The 19,050-nt window shown below is 35.7% G+C and overlaps 1 protein-coding gene across 1 annotated transcript in view; it reads left to right on the top strand.

Moving 5' to 3' along the window:
* The window catches only part of MMS22L (MMS22-like, DNA repair protein), a 159,989-nt gene that overhangs the window by 96,414 nt on the left and 44,525 nt on the right, over positions 1 to 19,050 (top strand). Inside the window, exon 14 of the mRNA XM_012661840.1 lies at positions 18,789 to 18,982. Within this exon, the coding sequence (XP_012517294.1) occupies positions 18,789 to 18,982 (194 nt within the window). The remainder of the gene's footprint in view (positions 1 to 18,788; positions 18,983 to 19,050) is intronic.

Below are 19,050 nucleotides of genomic sequence, written 5' to 3'. Positions count from 1 at the left end.
TTTCAGTTAAAGATAAAAAATCCAAATGTTTTATTTTCTTTTAAGGCAAATCAGAAATGATATGCTTAGGGTTTTTCTTTTTAACACAAAGAAAAATCTTTCCACTCTTTTCAAAGTGTACACTTAATATAATTTGACTGTTACAACAAAAATTATAATAGATACAAACTCCATTGCATTTCTTTGTCTTCTGTAAGATAAGAATATAAGGGCATAAAACAGAATTTTATTTTATTATAGTTCATTATAAAAAGTGTGTTAATGTAGTGCTTATATTGAAATTAAAAAATTTTTTTTAACAATGTAAGTTTTCTTTGGAGGATGTAAAGTGTAAGAAATATTTTTCTTTAATTTTACTGAAAGTCTAGTGGGTGTGTATATGTGTGGGTGTCAGGAGAGATGAGTTTTGAAAACTCTCAAACAATCTTTTTTTTGTTATTAAATATGTACTGTAAATTGTGCTTCTAGAAAGAGATAGAGGAGAATATGGAAGAGGAAAGTAGAGAAATTAAAAAACATTCCAATAAAATGGTTTAATTTATGCCTCTGCAGTTAAGCAGTGCTCCTGGTTAACAGAAATACCCTTCAGCTACACAGGATTTTGGAGGGTTGGAGGGCACTCATTTGCACATAAATAGCCATTAACTGATAAATTCCCAGAGGTCTCCTGTTGCATGTTAGTGGTTCTGACCTACTTAGCTAGCTTAAATTTGTTTTACAGAATTATTATAATTCTATCCTTGGTACTTAAACTTTGTGATTAATGCATGCCTCACAATACAATTAAAGTATAATTACACAGATTTGCAGTTTCTTATTGTGGTGTTATTAGTACAAAGATCTGGATTTTGCAAATAATAGAAGAGTTAAGGTTTCGATATTTATCACTTTTGCTGTGATTATGTGATTATGTGAAATTGGACCCTTTTATGTGTAAAGAATGAATTGGAGAGAAGGTGAATCATTAAATGTAGCCTTTCTCAGCTTGGAAATGATTGGCTTGGTTAATAATATATGGTCACTGTGGTATGCTATCTACATTGACATGTCGCAGGCATTCTTGCTTACAAATGTTTCTGTATGTGCTTTTCAGCGTAGCTTGTTTCAAGTGTTTCTAAACTATAGTAGAATCTTCACACCATTTTCTTACCGAAGTAGTATTGGGATAAAGGTCAGGTGACAGTAGAGGATCTCCTGACTGAAACTCAGGAGATCTAAATTCTGATGCTGACACTTGCTGCTTAGGTGTGCAGAACAAATCATGTTCTGAAGGTTTGTGTCCTCATCTGTAAAAGGAGTAGTTTGGACTAGAAAAGGTTGGCAAACTAAGATACTGCTGACCAAGTCTTGTGTATAGCCTGTTTTTGTACAACCATGCAGCTGAAGTATATTTTTTACATTTTTAAGGGTTTGTAAAACAGTATATGTTAGCCAGGAGTGGTATTGCATGCCTGTAGCCCCAGCTACTCAGCTTGGGCAACATAGTGACTCTGCCTCTTAAAAAAAAAAAAAAAGGTAACACTCTATGAGGCCTTGAAAGCCCAAATATTATATTTACAAATTTTTTTTATATTTACAATTTTGCAAATATTATATTTACAAAAATTCTTATCTCTCTGTTTTATGTTTCCTACAGCTCCTCTCAACTGACATTCAGCATTAAATTATGATTATAGTTGTTTTTTAGGGGGAGTGGTTTTTTGAGACAAGATCTCACTGTGTTGCCTGGGCTAGCCTGGAATTCCTGGGCTCAGGTGATCCTCCTGCCTCAGCCTCCCTAGTATCTGGGATTACAGGCTATGCCACTCTGCCTGGCTGTATAATTGATTCTTTTAAAATGCTGATGTTTCATGCATCTATTTTGGGTTTCATTTATTTCATGTTTACTATTTAGAATTATCTGTGATGTAACCCCCAATATCTGCCTCTTCAGTGTCCATTATATATCCAGTTTGTATTCTCTGATATTTGGGAGTGGTGACTGCTTTCTAAAGCTTCATAACTTGAAATTTAGATTTCTGTTAAAGGAAATTCACAGTAAAATGAGATACTAAGTTGTCAGTTCTACTGAAGGAGGAGTAGAGGGGATGAAATCTTTGACTTGTTATTTTGAAATTCTTAACATTGTCAGATGTTAACACTTCAAATATTGTGGTCTGTTTTATGAAAAATTTATAAATAAATGTTAAGGAATCTCTAATGAACTACAGAAACCTTTTCAATAAATTTTTTCTGAATATCAGTTTTGGCCGATGTATGGTGCTGTGTCACAGTAGGAAAATACGGGCCACTGTTAAAATTTAGCTGTGTATGAGTAGTAGTCAGCTATTAACATCTGGAGGAATTTAGCATCATATATTGTTTGCTTGTTAATATGCATTAAATATAATGAGATAAGTAGTTTTAAGCCATTGTTTTCAATATTTTGGGAGAAAATTCAGACCCAGGAAAAAAAAGATGGTCAGAAATATCAGCTGCTTTGTAAAGTTGGCATGCTATCATCACATTTTTCCAAAGAAAAAATGGTTACACTGTAATAATCTAATGAATTCAGAAATTCATTGATTGTCCCAGCTCTGGGTAGATTAGGTAGAGACTTGCTTCAAGGAGTGGAATTTATGAAATGTTTGCTGCATCCAGCAAGCGGAGCTGCTATAATACAGCTGCCTCCTCAGTGGTTTGCTTTGATCCTGTGGAATGAAAGGACAGGAGGATCAGCTCAGGTCTAAATGAGATTACAGCTGGTTCTGCAGCTTATCTGGTCTATTGCCAACTAGTGTGGCTTTGCACGTCCTAAGGGGTTTACAACAGAAACTGTTTATTGAGTATCATCGGTTTACTCAACACAAGCAGGCTAATCCTTCCCAGCCTCAGCATGTTGTAGAATCGTGCAGAAGCCAAACCAAGAGCTGGTGTAGCCAGACCCTCTAGAGCCCTTTGTTTCGCTCTATATTGATTTTTACCTGAGTTAAAGACAGTAAAAAAAATAAAACCAGTAACCAGTCCTATTGTGAGCAAAGGTTAATCTTACCTAAAATCTTACAAAAAGCATCTGTTAACCCTAGAAGGGACAACCTCCTTTTTTTGCCTTTCTAGTCAAGTGGGATTTTCTAGTTTCAAATTTTGAAGAACAAGATAAGAAAAACAGCTTAAAAGATCTTGCTAGGCATTCGAAGTTAAATGCTTAAGTCTCTTCTAGTAGTGTTATAACAAATAGCTTTGTATATGGAATATGGGATGATTTGTTACTAAATAGTAAATTTTTGTTTTATATCCATTTTGCACAGAGCAGTTATTTTCAATGTGGTAAGCAAAATGCATGAAAACAAAGCTGGAAACTTTAGGTAAGGAAAAGAACTCAACTGCCAACATTAATAGCCAGTAATCATTTTACCTGATGATCCCTTGATTAGTAGTATATTTCTTTAATGAATAAAGGGCAGTGATTAGGAGTATTATAAAGATATACCTCTTATAAATAATCCTTTGTGCTTTAGTCTTATTTTACTATTTTGGTAGATTTTTTTTAAACCTTCAGGTGTAAAATTTCAATTATTATAGTTGGATCTTGAACAAAGATGGCTTATAGTGGAAAATGCTGTCAAGTCAAATGGACCTGGGTTACAGTTCCAGTTCCATTTCATAGTGATCAAGTTATTTAACCTCTGAGTCCATTGTTTCATCACCAAACTGGAGATGGTGTTATTTACCTTGCAATGTCTAATCAAACCAAATTAGAAAATAGTAGAAAGTAACACTGAGTTAATCAGGTTAGTCAAAGCTAAAGTAGTAGCTCAGGAGCCCAAAGGCATTGAAGATTATATGCATAGGATCTCTCCCATGATGTGCTAGAAAGGATATTTAAAAGTTGTGTTGCAATAATTCTGGCAGCTTTGCTCTGTATCTATAGATCTGAAATACATTGCCATCTTCAAAGGTGCGTGATTTCAGGCAAGTGGATGGAGATGTTGCCAAGTAAACACCCTTCCCTTCGTGCACACGAGTAGCTACTGGAAAAGCCATGAGTATGAAATCTGCTTGTTTAAAATTCTTAGGAAGGCCTGAACATTTAAACTGGTATTTAGGATAGATGGGTGAGTTCTATGTCCCTTACAGCTTGAGTGATTACTTGGTTGCTTCATACACAGCAATAGATGTGTAAATACTATCATCTGTATTAAGTGCTAAGTAAAGGACAAAGGTATATTGTCTTAGAACAGTACAGTGGTTGCTTGATTTACTTTCTCTTAATTGGCAATGAACATGTGTCCTCAGCTATATGTAAGCACAAAAATGCTACTAGGGAAACATTTGGAGGCTTTCTAAAAGTACTGTGTAATGGAATCAGCTAAGACTGATGTTTATCTTAAACACGTAGCTTGCCCAATATTTAAACCTAATGGACAAGATGTGTACCAGTTGAAAATGTAATATTTATCCAATCATTTCTATTCTATCAAGCTAGGCTCTAAAGCAATAGGTTACACTCATAGAGTAATAAATTTTTAGTGCATTTGGAGATAAAGGCTGTTGGTGGTGATTGCTTAAACTCCTTTTGCTCAATCATCTGAATGGTGCAAATCAAAGCATTTTGTCAGACTGTGAGAAGTTTCACCTAGATATTGCTTCCCACACACGCGGGTCACCATATAAATTACATTCACGGTTTTACAGCATAGCTGGTGTTGGAAGTTAAATTCATGCCCAGTGGTGGAACTCGTAAAACATTTTCCTGTTAACACGACCAGACAGAGTTGACATTGTTGATGGTGGGTTTGATCTAATAAACCACTGGTTCTAACAGTGATTTTTTACTGTGTTTCAGAGGTGATGATGATACAAGTTTAGTGATCCAACAGTTTTTTCTGAATGACAGAAAATTAGCTTTACTGTCTATATTACCAAATGCTGGGAAGAGTAAGAGTAGGGGGTGATTGGAGCCTAATGTAACCTCATGTTCTGAAAGATGATGAATTATAGGAACAAACTCTTTAACTTGATGTATACCTTCTTCGTAAAAACATTGATTTTTCTTGAAAGAATGTGTTCTATATCATCTGTTAGAAATAGCTTATTATTACCTTGTTATTCAAATATGTAGGCTGTGCCCTCCTTTGAGAATCTTTTACACAGATGCTTTTAAGGTGATTATCATTTCTGAAAGGAAAGCAGTTTTACATTTGGTTACCTTTTTGTCTCTGTGTTTTCTGAAGTTACTTTCCTGTCAGGACTTTAAGCTTTATCAAAGGTTTTTAAATGTGAACCACAGCAACAGTCAATCTAAACATTTTATTCCCGTAACTTTCAGGGATTAATTTTCTACTGGCAGTTGTAAACATTGGGTATTATTTTACAATTTACTTTGAAATATTTTTTGCTTTGGTCATAAAGCTTTATGAAACTTCATCTCTTCTTATTTAAAAGTAAATTATTTTTTTCCCATTTCTAGTTAAAATTAACAGGGTGCTGACAAAGCCCTACTACTTTATCATTGTAAGCAAGGATCTTTCCTATTCTTCCTTTTTTGGCATTGTACCTGCTCCTATAGTATTGCTCCACATTCATACTCAATTGATGATCTTTTTGTAGTTTTGTTCTATTTTATGAGCTATCACCACTTTAACGTTTCTTATCCCAGCATATGCATGAATTTTTTCTTACATCAGGAGATGAGCTTTTTTGATGTGCAGATAAATGTTATCAATGGTACTATACAGATGAAACCTGTCATGTACAAATAGCATGTATCAAGCCCTAAGCATGCAGAACCAGATAAATCTGTTCATTTGCTGAAGCCTTGCAAAAAGAAATTAGTGATATAATAAAAGCCTTTGAGGCTCTCAGCCTCAAAGAGCTTTATAATAAACCCCACAGATCATTGACTCAATGGTTAATCTTTTAGGAAAACTCCCCCCCCCATCTTTCCCATACTTTCAAAGAACTATATAGTAAAAGTGGTAAGTAGCATCTCTAGAGAGAAGTGTGCATGATATGTGTAATTAAATATCTGGAAAGCTGTAATTTAAAATTAAGAAACTTATTTACTGTTAAATATAGGTTTGTTCAAAACAAGTTTATATTTTATTTCTGTTTGATGATTTTGATGATCTTGAACATTGAATAGTCACTGCTTTTTCTGTATAGAATTCAGATTAAGCGTTCCTTCTAAGTTAGTATATTTGGTACATAGAGGAAACAGTTGAGTTGTTGAGGACAACGGAGGCACCAAGTGGAGAGATGAAAATGAAGGAGTCAGGGAGAGAAATTGAGAGGAAGCATTTAGCTTGTGCTTAGAAGAAGGTGTTTATAAAATGGTAGAAGGTAGAAGAAAAGGGATGGGATCTATATACATTTATACACAAAACTTTGTACATAATTTTAATGATTTTATGGACTTCTAAAGGTTATTCATGTACCCCAGTTCAACATTATATTACAATGGTGACTAAGCTATTATTTCTGTTAGAGTTTGGCTGTACTTACGATGAAGAAAATTCTTTTTAAAGCATATACAGGTAGTTTTTTGACTCTTGCTTGACTGAATTTTGAAATCCAAAACAAATTGTCATTACTGGGGTTGATGATGAGGTTTTTGGATCCATTAACACTATTGGCAATGGTCACTAGTCTCTAGTTGTGTAATTTACTGTATTTCTTGAGTGTGAGAGAAATATTGAGGATGCAGGATGCTTAAGAGGTTTTAGAGAAATTATTTATCAAAGAACACTACTTTTCCCAATGCATTAGCTATTGTAATTATACATTGGTTCAATCTGTTGACATAGAATTGGATTTGATTTAAATGGAGGGGGGAAAAGAGACTAGACATTTTCAATATTTATTGATACACCTAGTCCATTAAGGTAAATTATAGAGCAAATTTCACTGTGACAGGAACATTTGGGTTGATGTAGTTAATAATCATCAGTCAACATTACCATTAGACCCTTTCTTTGTAGGAATTTATTATCATCAATTAGGAAAAATGCTAAAAAATGGAATTTAGTCCTAGCTTACTTGTGGAATATTGGACCTTAAAAATGTTTGGGTGTTTACCTTTAATAAAATGACTCTTGTATTTTTTGAAACAAACCACATTCCCCCAGGTCATATATAGCAACTAAACACATAAGATGTACTAGAGTAAGTGCAGCTGTCGTGAGAGAGTTGTGCTGACTGTGTGTGGCTGTTTTCAGAAAAGACTGCTGGGATGCTGAGAGCTAAGCTAGTTTTTGGAGGATAATTATTAATTAGCTTTAAAAGATGGTCTCCAGAGGTGCATAAATATAATACCTTACATCTAAGGAAAATTAAAATGAAACTCTGTTAAAAAGCAAGCTGTCAATTATTAATGAAATGTGAAAGCAGCAAGAACTGAGTAAAATTTATTAAGAGTAAATATGATAATATACATAAAATGTCTCAACATATGTTCGATAGAGATGTTTTGTGCTGGATAGGTAGAAAAATAGTTTTACTTCAAATGACCCTTATCTTTCTAATTCATTTGCCCTAAAACCAGTCCAGAATTTGTCGGATTATTGCGAATGGCTCCTAGGAGACTTGAAACATAGCTATTTTGTCTAAATTTGCCTTTGCACAGTTGTGAATACTACCCCTTGGTTACATTTCTGGTAAAGTTCTTTGTGTTCCCCCCACCCCCCGCCCCCATTCCAAGTGTAAATTCCTTGAGGTAAGGTCTGAATCTTTTTCATCTTTGAATCCCTAATTTCTACATAGTGCTTATGTATGCTCTTTGGAGTATAATGAACTATGTCAAAACACAGTGGCATAAAATACCACCACAACAACCTTTTTCTTATGCTCACAGATTCTGTAGGTCAGGAATTTAGAAAGCCAAGTATAGCTCTTATCTGTTCCATCCTGTCTGAGGCCTCATCCAGGATGATTCAACATCTGGGGGTAACTCAAAAGGCTGGGACTGGAAGTTGAAGCTAGAGGATCCAGTTTCTAGATGGCTTCTTAACTAACACGTCTAATGTCTGAGCCTGAATGTGAAAGACAGGATTAGCTGAGACTGTTGACCCAGGTACTATCTGTGCCTTCTCCAACAGGGTATTCTCAGGGTAATTGGAATACCTACATGGCATTTCAGGGCTCTAAAAGTGAGTTTTCCCAGCAAACAAGGCAGATGCTTCATGGCCTTTTATTACCAAGCTTTGGAGTCACATAGTGTTATATCTGCTGCACTTTATTGGTTAAAGCAGTCACAAGATCTCCCAGATTCAAGAAGTGTCAAAGAATTTGTGGCTATATTTTAAAAACTACATAGTATTCAATAAATGGTAGAATAGCCAAAGCAAGACAGAGATATAGAGGAAGGAGCAAGAGGAGGAAGAAAATTAAAGACTATGCAGGATGTTTAATATTACCATTAATTATTGGCTCCAGTGCTGCCAAGTTAGATAGATTGATGGTCTCTGTTCCAAAACAAGGCATATTCTATCAATATTCTGTTCACATTATTGTCTTTATTGAGAAATTCCTGAGATTTCCCTTGCTTCCTTTTTCATACATGAGAATTCTGTATATTATACAACATTTTGGATAAGATCTAGTTCATGTGTGCTTGCTCTGTTATAGCCTATCCATTTACAGCTGAAGAGGAAGAGAATCATATTTGAAATCCCAAATGACCAGTATGACAACTTTAGATATTTTATCAAGGACTGTACATTTCCTTGTGAGAGTCTGTACAGAGATGATCTCACCTCTGAGTGCCTTTAACCTCAAGGACAAAGATCTTGCATCTTAACTCATGATATTACCCACGTGATATTCTGGTAGCAGATAAAACTGGAGACTGACTAGTTTCATATTCAGCCCATAATCTTCTCCCCCTTTCTCACTTTCATCCATTACCGTGTACCCCCATACTTGCTATTAAATTTGAATGATGAGTTCCTGGAAATGGAAGCCCTAACTGAATACAAGCAGTACAAGGTGTTTTGTAGCATTGCCTCTTTAGAAATGAGATGTCACAATCAGGTGATTGTTCTCCTGTTTTTAGAAATTCCTGAGTTATGACATCTGTCTCCCTATAGTTTCTTTATAAGTATAAGGCCAAAGGGTGCAACCAAGCCTTAATTGTGGTCTTTACTCTCAATCATTTTTTGTGTGTTAAGTTCGGGACTATAGCTTGTTGGTCTTAGGTTAAACTAACCCCCCTAAACACAGAATTAATGGCAGAAACAGAGACCACAACAAAATAAATATATTCAACTTAGGATAAGGCAGTAGAGCACCCATTTGCTGAGATGTTTGCTACAGTATGTTTTGCTAATAATGCTGATGCTTATGGGTAAAGCTTGCTCATATTGGTCTGCCCATACTCACTTTTACTAAATGACAGCATAATATAGCACTGAAGCACTGGCAAAATGTATATATAGAGATATCTCTCTATATATAGTGATATATCTCCATATATGCCTAGCGTGTTGTGATGAGTAGTTACTGTATTTGTACAAAGTCACACGTGCACATGCTCACCAGGTTGGTTTTTTTTAATGAAAATGTTTCAAAGACAACCAGCATTGCAACATTAGCCCTGTGCAGTTATGCAGGATATTTAAATGTATTAGGCAATGCTTATAAGCTGTCGGTTACTTGGTTACAAACTATTAGGAAGATATATATTGGGGATATTAGTTGGTTTTGTCTCACTTCTCTCTACTTTAAAGAATTGTTTACTGTGGCTCTAACTTTTGAGGTGACTTGCTTTTCCATGACCTAGTCCCCATCAATACTCTAGTTACATTTTTTATCATTCTCCTCCTTGACCTTTCATCCTCTAGTAATACATTGTTTGTGATTCCCTTCACACACCATGAAATTCCATGTTACTATGCTTTACTTATATTATTTCAACTTCCTGAAACTCTCTGTATTATTTTTCAATTAAGTCATACAAATTCCATGACTAGCAATGGTGTATCTCCTCCAAGAAGCCTTTGTTGGACCCATGGTTCCTTTTTTTGTGTATTATAATACTCTTTATATACCTCTGAGCACTTAACTGTATATTCTTTGAGAGCAAGGACAGTATTTGATAGCACCTCATACAGTGCCTCATGTAATCATTAGACATTGACATGGTCATTAAAATGAGCTGAACTACTTGGCAGAAAGATTATGGAGTTCGAATGTACCCCGGACTCTAGGTCCAGATTTCCAAAAAATTTTCTGGGTATTGTTACTTAAATTTTCTGTTTGCGAGTCAAATTATGTTCTCCTTCTGTAGTAATTAACTGTTCTTCCTACCTTTCAGTTTCCTACCCTCCAAATCTGACAATAATATAGGCCGTTCCTTACTCTCCTTCACAAAATACCAAATAATTACCGTTGGCTTTCTTTTTTCCTTCGTGAAGTAACTCAAATTGCACATTAGCTCTTACATAGCTGTTTACAGAAGCTTCCTAATTGGTCTCCTTTGTCTCTAGTTAGTTCTTAGTCTAACTCATTCTGTTTGCCATTACCAGACTAATCTGTCTAAAGCACTGTTTTCATTATATCATTCCTCAGTTGAAAATCCTTCAGTGGCTCCTTACTACCTTCAGAATGAAGTCTTAATTAAAAAAAAAAAAAAAAAAGCAGGATCTGCCTTATCCATTTTTTATATCTCTGGCATCAGACACAGTGACTGGCATTGAATAACTTTGCCTTCCAATGCTACTCTAAAAATTGTCCATTATAGTCAGAGCAGTTGCTTTTTTTTTAATCCTCCAAACCCCTTGCTACTTTATATATTCCATTTAAGAAGTAAATTATATTATACTTCTGGTTTTGTGGCTTATTGTCCAGTTTGATTTTATCCAATTTCTTACTTGTCACTCAGTATCCCCATACAATGATTTCTTTTTTATCCATAAAGCTCACCACAACCTGAGATGTTATAGCACTTGGGGAGGCCAGGAGTTCAAGACCAGCCTGAGCAACATAGTGAAACCTTGTCTTTACAAAAACAAATAAGAAAAATTAGCCGGGCATGGTCATGCATTCCTATGGTCCCAGCTAGTCAGCAGGCTGAGACAAGAGAATGGCTTGAGCCCAGGAGTTCAAGGCTGCAGTGGACTATGATTGTGCCACTGCACTCCAGCCTGGGTGAGAGAGCAAGGACCCCTTCTCTGAAAAGATATACATATATATATATATAGATAGATATAGATATACACACACACACACACATACACAGGCCAGGCGTGGTGACTCACACTTGTAATCTTAGCACTTTGGGAGGCCAAGGCAGGAGGGTCGCTTGAGGCCAGGAGTTCAAGACCAGCATGAGCATGAGTGAGACCCCATCTCTACAAAAAAACAGAAAAATTAGCCAGGCATGGTGGCATGCACCACCATGCCCAGCTAATTTTTCTGTTTTTTTGTAGAGATGTAGTTCCAGCTACTGGGGAGGCTGAAGCGGGAGAATCGTTTGAGCCCAGGGATTTGAGGTTGCAGTGAGCTATGATAATGCCACTGCACTCTAGCCAAGGCAACAGAGTGAGACCCTATCTCCAAAAAAGAAAAAAAAAGGTATATATTAGGTCATTAAATATGAAATGTCTGACTTTGAATCAAAAGTGTAGTTTGTTATATCTCAAACAAGAAGCAGTACAATTAATCAAAGTATGTGCCTAAACTAGTGACACAGCTTTGCCATCTTAACGGTAGCTTGTTTATGCCAGCAGCAAAGAAGCCTGGAGAATGAGTGGAGATGAAATTGCAAAAGGCATTTTCCATAGCTTGTTGAGAATTGAATAGTTTTCTTTGCAAGAAGTGGTCCAAAGCCTGGAACAAGTAAGTGGTAGTCAGTTGGTGCAAGGTCTGGTGAATACAGTGGATGACATAGAGTTTCCAAGACCAGCCTCTGTAGTTTGAGCAGCATTGTTTGTGCAACATGTGGTTAAGCATTGTCTTGCAAGAGGATTGGCTTGTCTGCATTGACCAGTCTCAGCTGCTTAATCGCAAGTATTCTCATCACTTTGTCCAGTTGGTTGCAGTAGACATCAGCTGTGATCAATTGAACAGGTTTCATGAAGCTGTAGTGGATAATACTAGTGCTGGACCGCCAAACAGACACCATTAGCTTTTCGTGATGAATATTCAGTTTTGGATTGTGTTTCGGCATGTCATCTTTATCCAACCATTGTGCTGAATGCTTGCCATTGTCAAAAAGAATCTATTTTTCATCATACATAACAATATGGTGCAGAAATAGTTCGCCTTTATGTCATGACAGCAAAAAAAGGCAAGCTTCAAGACGATTTATCTGTCTTCTGACGCTGGTTTAAGTCATGCGGAACCCGTTTATCGGGCTTCTTTACCTTCCCGATTTATTTCAAACGGTCCAATATTGTGGGAATAGTAACGTCAAACCTTGCTGCTAATTCATGCATTGGTTGAGATGGATTCACTTCCACTACAGCTTTCCACTCATCCTTATCCACCTTGGTCTCAGGTCACCCACATGGATCATTTTCAAGATTAAAATCACCAGAAGGGAACTTCTCAAACCATTCATGTACTGTGCGTTCATTAGCCACATCCTTCCCAAACACTTCATTGATATTTTGAGCTGTCTGCACTGCATTGGTTCAACAAGGGAGCTCATATTCGAAAATAACACAAATTTTTGACTTATCCATGGTTTCAGAAAAATTGCTCTAAAAAAATTGTGAAAGATAATAACAAGCCAAAATATGCATTTGGCACATTACAATACACACACACACACACACACACACACACACACATACACAAGACTAATGAAAGCATAAGGGGAATTTCTGAGAATGATCCCTTTTTATTGGCATATTTTCATACCAGTGATAGCCATTGCTTTTTTAACAGGGGCAGTCCAACCTCATTTTAAGCACTTCACCAGTGATATTGTATAAAACCATAAGATGACATTATTATAGACATAATTGGTTTGCTAGGTTCATCACTGGATTCCTGATTTCCTGATTCACTCTTTTTTCCCAGTCTTGCAAATTAACTCAATTGTGGACCATAGGAAAATTTTAAATTAATCACACGTCATTGACCTTTGGAATCCCTGTCGAATACCCACCCCAGAAGTATTAAACTTTTAATGTGTATGCATTTGGTATACCACCTGGGATTGGCTGCTATACTACTTTGTAACTACCTTTATTAAGAACTTAGCATATGAATGAATGAATTCAGCAATATGACATTTGAAACATGTATTATTTATTTGAGTAGTAAAATGGTATTCGAGGCAGCTGTGGCATAGTGATTATGAGTTGGGGCATTGAAGCTAGACTGACTGCTTGGGTTCAAGTCCTGGCTGTGCTGCTTGCTAAGAGCATGAGCCAGGCAAATTACTCATCTTCTCTGTACTTAGATTTCTTGTCTATAAAATGAGAACAATAATAGATTCAATTAATAAAGGTCAAACACTTAGACTAGGCCTGGCACATGTATTTTCAATAAGCAATCTTTAATTCTCTGGCCAACAATAATAGTTGCTTCATTTACTAAATATGTTTTATTTAATTGCAACAGATGAGGAAATGGCCATCTAACTAATAATTGGCAGAATAGTATTTTTACTGTCTGTCTGCAAAGCCTGGGTCTTTCTAGTGATGTTTTTACATGGTTATTAGGATTTATAAGCAGTAGTACATATTTTCTTGCCTTATACTCTACAAAATGTTTTCACCTAAGTGATGTGATTTAATACTTTAGCAGCTCCGTGGAGGAGGATAGTAGGGCATTAGTCTCATTTTACACATGAAAAACTGAGTCTTAGAAGTTTACCAGAGTCACAAGCTGGTCTTCTCTCCTAGACCAGAGTTCATTTGCATAATTCTTCTTACATCCTGAGCCCTTTTGTTCCTTAATAATGCATTATATATGTGACTATAAGCATCATTGCCAGTGCTATGCTTTTTATCTGTTACAGATCCTTGATCATGAAAACAGTCAAAAAACTCCTTGCCTTGATATCCAATATTCATTCATTTGTCTACCACCCACTCACCCCCTCTTCCATGCATGGACACACAGATATACTGAGGCATCTGTTACAGGGAGGCACTGCAAAGTATGCCTGGACTGTTGCTACCTGCTAGCCTGGTTTCTGGCTTATCACTTCACCCTGATAACTCGTACATGCACGAGATTGGAGGTCAGGGCTTAAGCAACCAGTATCTCATAGTGAGGCTTTGTAGAAATCTATTCCTGATGGCTGTTTTTTGTTTTTATTTTTTCTCACTTTTTGGAGATAGAATTGGATTAGGTGATTTTTAGAGTACCTTCCAGCTTTTGAATTTTGAGTTTTTATATTTTTAAATATAAATTTTGAAGCATGACTTTTTAGAAATATTAAACATACAACTGTGAATACTAGGACAGTAATATATAGGATGTCATACCTTATAATTATCAGTTAGTGGAGAAACAAGGTTATGCCAAAATTAGAAGTAAAACTTACATGCAGTAGGTCCAGTAAGTGTTCCCAGAATCTGCCTAAGTATGAGGGAGGAGCAGCAACTCGGAAACAAGGCTGGCAGGTAGAGATTTCAGTGCCTCTCATGTGATAGATGCCTAAATACATTTTGTATCGTATGTTTTTGAGGGTAGGGTTTCTGTGTAGAAGTAGGGTGGTGGGGACAAGATGAATAAATGGATATATGAAATCAAGGCAGGAAATAGTAGGCAGATAAAAACAGGAAAAAAGATCTCGGAACATGGGGCAAAAGAATGTCAAATGGAGGAATCAGGAAAGTGCTTGAACATAATGAGGAAAGCCAAAGGAGGCAGGATAACTGAGCTAAAAGGGAAGCATAAGAACACCTGGATAACTGGGTATGTACTACTGTAGGTGTTTACATAGTGTAATGATAAGCTTCTAAACATTTTCAGAAACATTTCATTTGCTCTTCACAATAACTGCATTAGGTGCAACAATTGATTGTTACTATTCTTGACTCTTAAGAAAACAGAAATTGGAAAGTTACTCATTTTTCCAAGGTCACATAGCTCTGAGTAGCTTTGCCAATACCCAGCTGAGTTACCAAGCACAATCATTCTTTCTGTCTCAATTTCCTCATGTATAAGATATGAATAATAATGGTGTCTGCCTCATAAGATGAGAAGTAATGCTTATAAAACACTTAGCATGGTGCTAGGCTCATAGTAAGTGCCAATAAATGCTGGATATTGCTATTATTTCTACTGAGAGCTGTAATTTGAATAACTTGATATTCAGAAAATTTAATTTCTACTGTACCATATTGCATCTTTTATAATGTAAGTGGGCAAGTTATGCCTGTTTATTTCCACATGTGTGTATTTCTAAAATGATTTTAACCCATGTGAAATCTGTCCTTAAACTAAACAATTGCCGAGTGTTAGGAGATTCTGAGTTTCTTGGGTTGTATCTTGTAGTTTTTGACCAGAAATCACATTTGACCTTTTGTACAACAAATATCCTTTCACATTCTTCTACTGTTTGTTAAAGAAGGTAGACAATGTCTCATAAAATAGCCATGACATCTATAACTATATTAACTGTATTATATTTCTTACAATATTTCATATATGTTTTAATTTTCTTTCATATTGTTACCTCTAGTGATAGAGCTTCTTTTATTTTATTAGTTTTATTTTTAAGGATGGGTCTCACTCTTTTGCCCAGGCTGGAGTGCAGTGGCATAATCATGGCTTATGTAACCTCGAATTCCTGGGCTGAAGTGAGCCCCACCTCAGCCTCCGGAGTAGCTAGGACTACCGGTGCACGCCACCACTTCTGACTGCTTTTCTTCTATTTTTTTGTAGGGACAAGGTCTTGCTATGTTGCTAAGGCTGGTCATAAACTCCTGGCCTCAAACGATCCTCTTGGCTCAGCCTCCCAAAGTGCTGGGATTACAGTTGTGAGCTACTGCACCCAGCCCCTCAGAGCTTCTTTTAATATTTGCATTTTTGTAAATGTACCTTCAGTAGATATGCAGTGGTCACACCAATATAATAAATTTATTTTTCAATAGTCTTTGTATAGTTAGTTTTCTGGTTCAGAAAATGTGGCTTAAAAAATGACCTGTGATTGCAAGGGGGTATTCCTATTTGGCTATAGCGTAGAAATTTGGTTCTTCGCTCAGACTCCCGTTATAGTCTACCCTTGGCATTCTCACTCTCTGATTTCTTCGTGTTTGGAGAAATTATTATAAGGTCTTAAACAACTTTGTTCAGTGTTAAAATAGCAGATAATAATTCTTCTTATCCAGACTGATATAACTTGAACATTCAGATCATCAGGCAGAAAGCATTCTGCATATTCCCAGGGTATATAGCTTCTTTTCAAATCCAAAATGCTAAGTGGATGTAGATTTCCCAAACAAGTCTGGTTTGGGGTTAGTGTTTTACACTTAATTGGAGCTTGTCTTTGCTGTGTTAACTCTGCCTTGGAGGATATAATTTCTAGCTTTTAAATTTTTACCTAATGGTTTCTTGTTGTTGTTTTGTTTTTTGTATTTTACCTAATGGATTCAGAGCTCTGAATCATATCCTCACAGTAACTCCTACTTATACTCCCTTGTACCTCAACATTGTATTTTGGAGAGGTTAAAGGTGGTTCAGATTTGTTGGCCTTTCTCATTTTTGTCATGAATATATTTTTTTTGATATTCCTTCTTGTAGTCTTTCCTAATATAAAATTCGAATATCGCCCTAGCTTTTCAAAAGACAGAACTATGTGTGGCTTTCTTGGCTGAAATTTCTTTAACCCAAGTAGGAAGAGAAGAGAATTTATCAATGTTTAATCCTTTTAGAACTTGTGTGTGTCTTAGTGAGTAAGGGAAAAGTCTAGGTTTCAGAATCAGATTTAGGTTCAGATTATAGGGCCAGTGCTTTCTAGTCATGAGACCTTTGGGCATATTGTTTAACTTTCCTGCTATCAGCTTCATCATCTATAAAGAGGATTAATGATGCTCATCTCATAGAGTTGTTCAGATTTTTAATTAAAAGAATTTCTAGCACATAGGGGATGATCAGAATTGTTACTTCTTCCTAGGGAATTCCTTTTAGTTAGTGAATAAAATGGATTATTTAGAAACAGTGAGCAAAATCCATCCTACCCAAGTACAATAAGTTATTTATTATCCTTTGAAACCAATACACCTTGAAAAAGTTATAAAGAGTCGTGAGAATGGTAGTATTATTTTATTTGAACTCCAGTATGTAGAAATGTGCTCGTGAACTTTGCTATGTTGATATAGGCAGTTGAGTTAGTTGCCAAGTGGATTTTAGTGGTTTGTTATTTATCTCACTCTAAGCTAAAGGACTTGAAATGGTTCTCTAGCCACTAGTTCAAGTTGGAAGCATCTCAGGCAGGTTTTTACACCAATAGGACATAGCAGATATTTGGTTAATTTTTATGAGAATTGCTTGATATACTCCCCAGCCATTTGTACACTTTTTTCCCCAAGTAATTCAAGTAATATTAAATAGTGCCCCTGTAATTATCCAGGAATTCCAATATAAAGGGGTAAAGGGTCCTAATGTTATATAATTTATACTTAGAATTTTTACTCATAGTGTGTAGTTAAGTGAAATGTTCTAAGATATGGTCTTGCAACCAGTTTGATATTTTTGTGGAATTGCTTTTGGTATATACACTAGTTTTGTGCTTTGTGTAGTTCTTTCAGGTGTCCACTCCCCCTAGATAAACTAATTTTAAAAACCATCAAGAGTATTGGAATTTAATATAATATTTATTTTTTTAAGTACTAATTATTTTTCTTACTGGAATACTATTTCTATTGAAGGAAATCTGCCTCATTTCCATTGGTTATTTTTTAATGCTTTCTGTATAATTGGAAAAAGCAAATGTAAGTATGGTATCTATGCATTTCTGTCTACTCTCAGTTGATCTGGCAATAATATAAACAGAAACAGGAATAACAGCATGGTTGATTGTACATTTAGTTTTAAATAATCATATTATTATTAATAATTGCTAGGTACATTGCATAAATGCCCTCTATTGCAGATCGCTAAGAAAATCTCTTAGTATTTCCCTCTCTTACTTTGGTAACCTCAATTTCCTTCAGCTATATTTCTATTAAAGTCTAGAGATATCTAAATTTTCAACTGAACTAAGCAGCAAAGGTTAGTAAATGATAAATCTAAATTTGAGGCAGTATTGAAGTACGTTTTATTATTTTATGAAGGAGTAACTTTAATATTATTTTCCTACTACGTGAAAATGATTATGAATTTTTTTGGACTAAGGTACTAAGATTGTATCCAGCACAGTTTTGTGTACTAGCACAAGGCCTCTGTCTTTTCTAAATGAGGAAAGTATTCAAATTTTAAACTACTGCACATAAGCCAGATATACTTACCTTCCACTTGGTACATCCATGTCCTAAAGCCCTCGGGAGAAAATGGTTTAAAAAATTGTTTTCATGTCTAGATTGCAAGTAGAATCACTTGTCATATGTGAGTTGCAAAATGCAGACCTTCATTCTGAAGCTGCCTATTTCTCATTTGGATCTGACATATTAAAAAGCATATAATTAATGGTTGACATTAGTAATTAACATTAACTTTATGGTGCTTAATATGCCATCATTCATCCATCAAATAACCAGAAATGCATAATGTCTTGGCATAAAGGTTTTAATTATATAAAATGGTCCTTCAGTTTTCATATGGTATAAATGAAAAAAACCCAAAATGTATTTTTAAAAGAATTTTGTAAGCATTTGTTGAATGTTAGCTGTATTTTTATTTCTTTTTAGGAGTATGCATCAACAATTGTGTCAGGAACTTCAAAGGAACAGTGTCGACCTAATTGTACAGTCGTCGTTATCGGCTAAAGAGCGCCACCTTGCTGCAGTTGCCAGTGCACTGTGGAGACACTTCTTTTCGTTTTTGAAGAGTCAGAGAATGTCACAGGCAGTGCCTCTCTCACAACTTGCGGATACAGCTGCAGGTCAGCATTAATTGTTGATTTGCTAATTACTTTCTATTTTTGCAGACTCTTTGCCAGTATTTTCTTCT

The sequence above is a fragment of the Propithecus coquereli genome, unplaced genomic scaffold (assembly GCF_000956105.1).
Source record: "Propithecus coquereli isolate 6110/MARCELLA unplaced genomic scaffold, Pcoq_1.0 Scaffold74, whole genome shotgun sequence".
Lineage (NCBI taxonomy): Eukaryota > Metazoa > Chordata > Mammalia > Primates > Indriidae > Propithecus > Propithecus coquereli.
The sequence above is the reverse complement of the archived record's forward strand: the minus strand, read 5'-3'. Positions and strand labels throughout refer to the sequence as shown.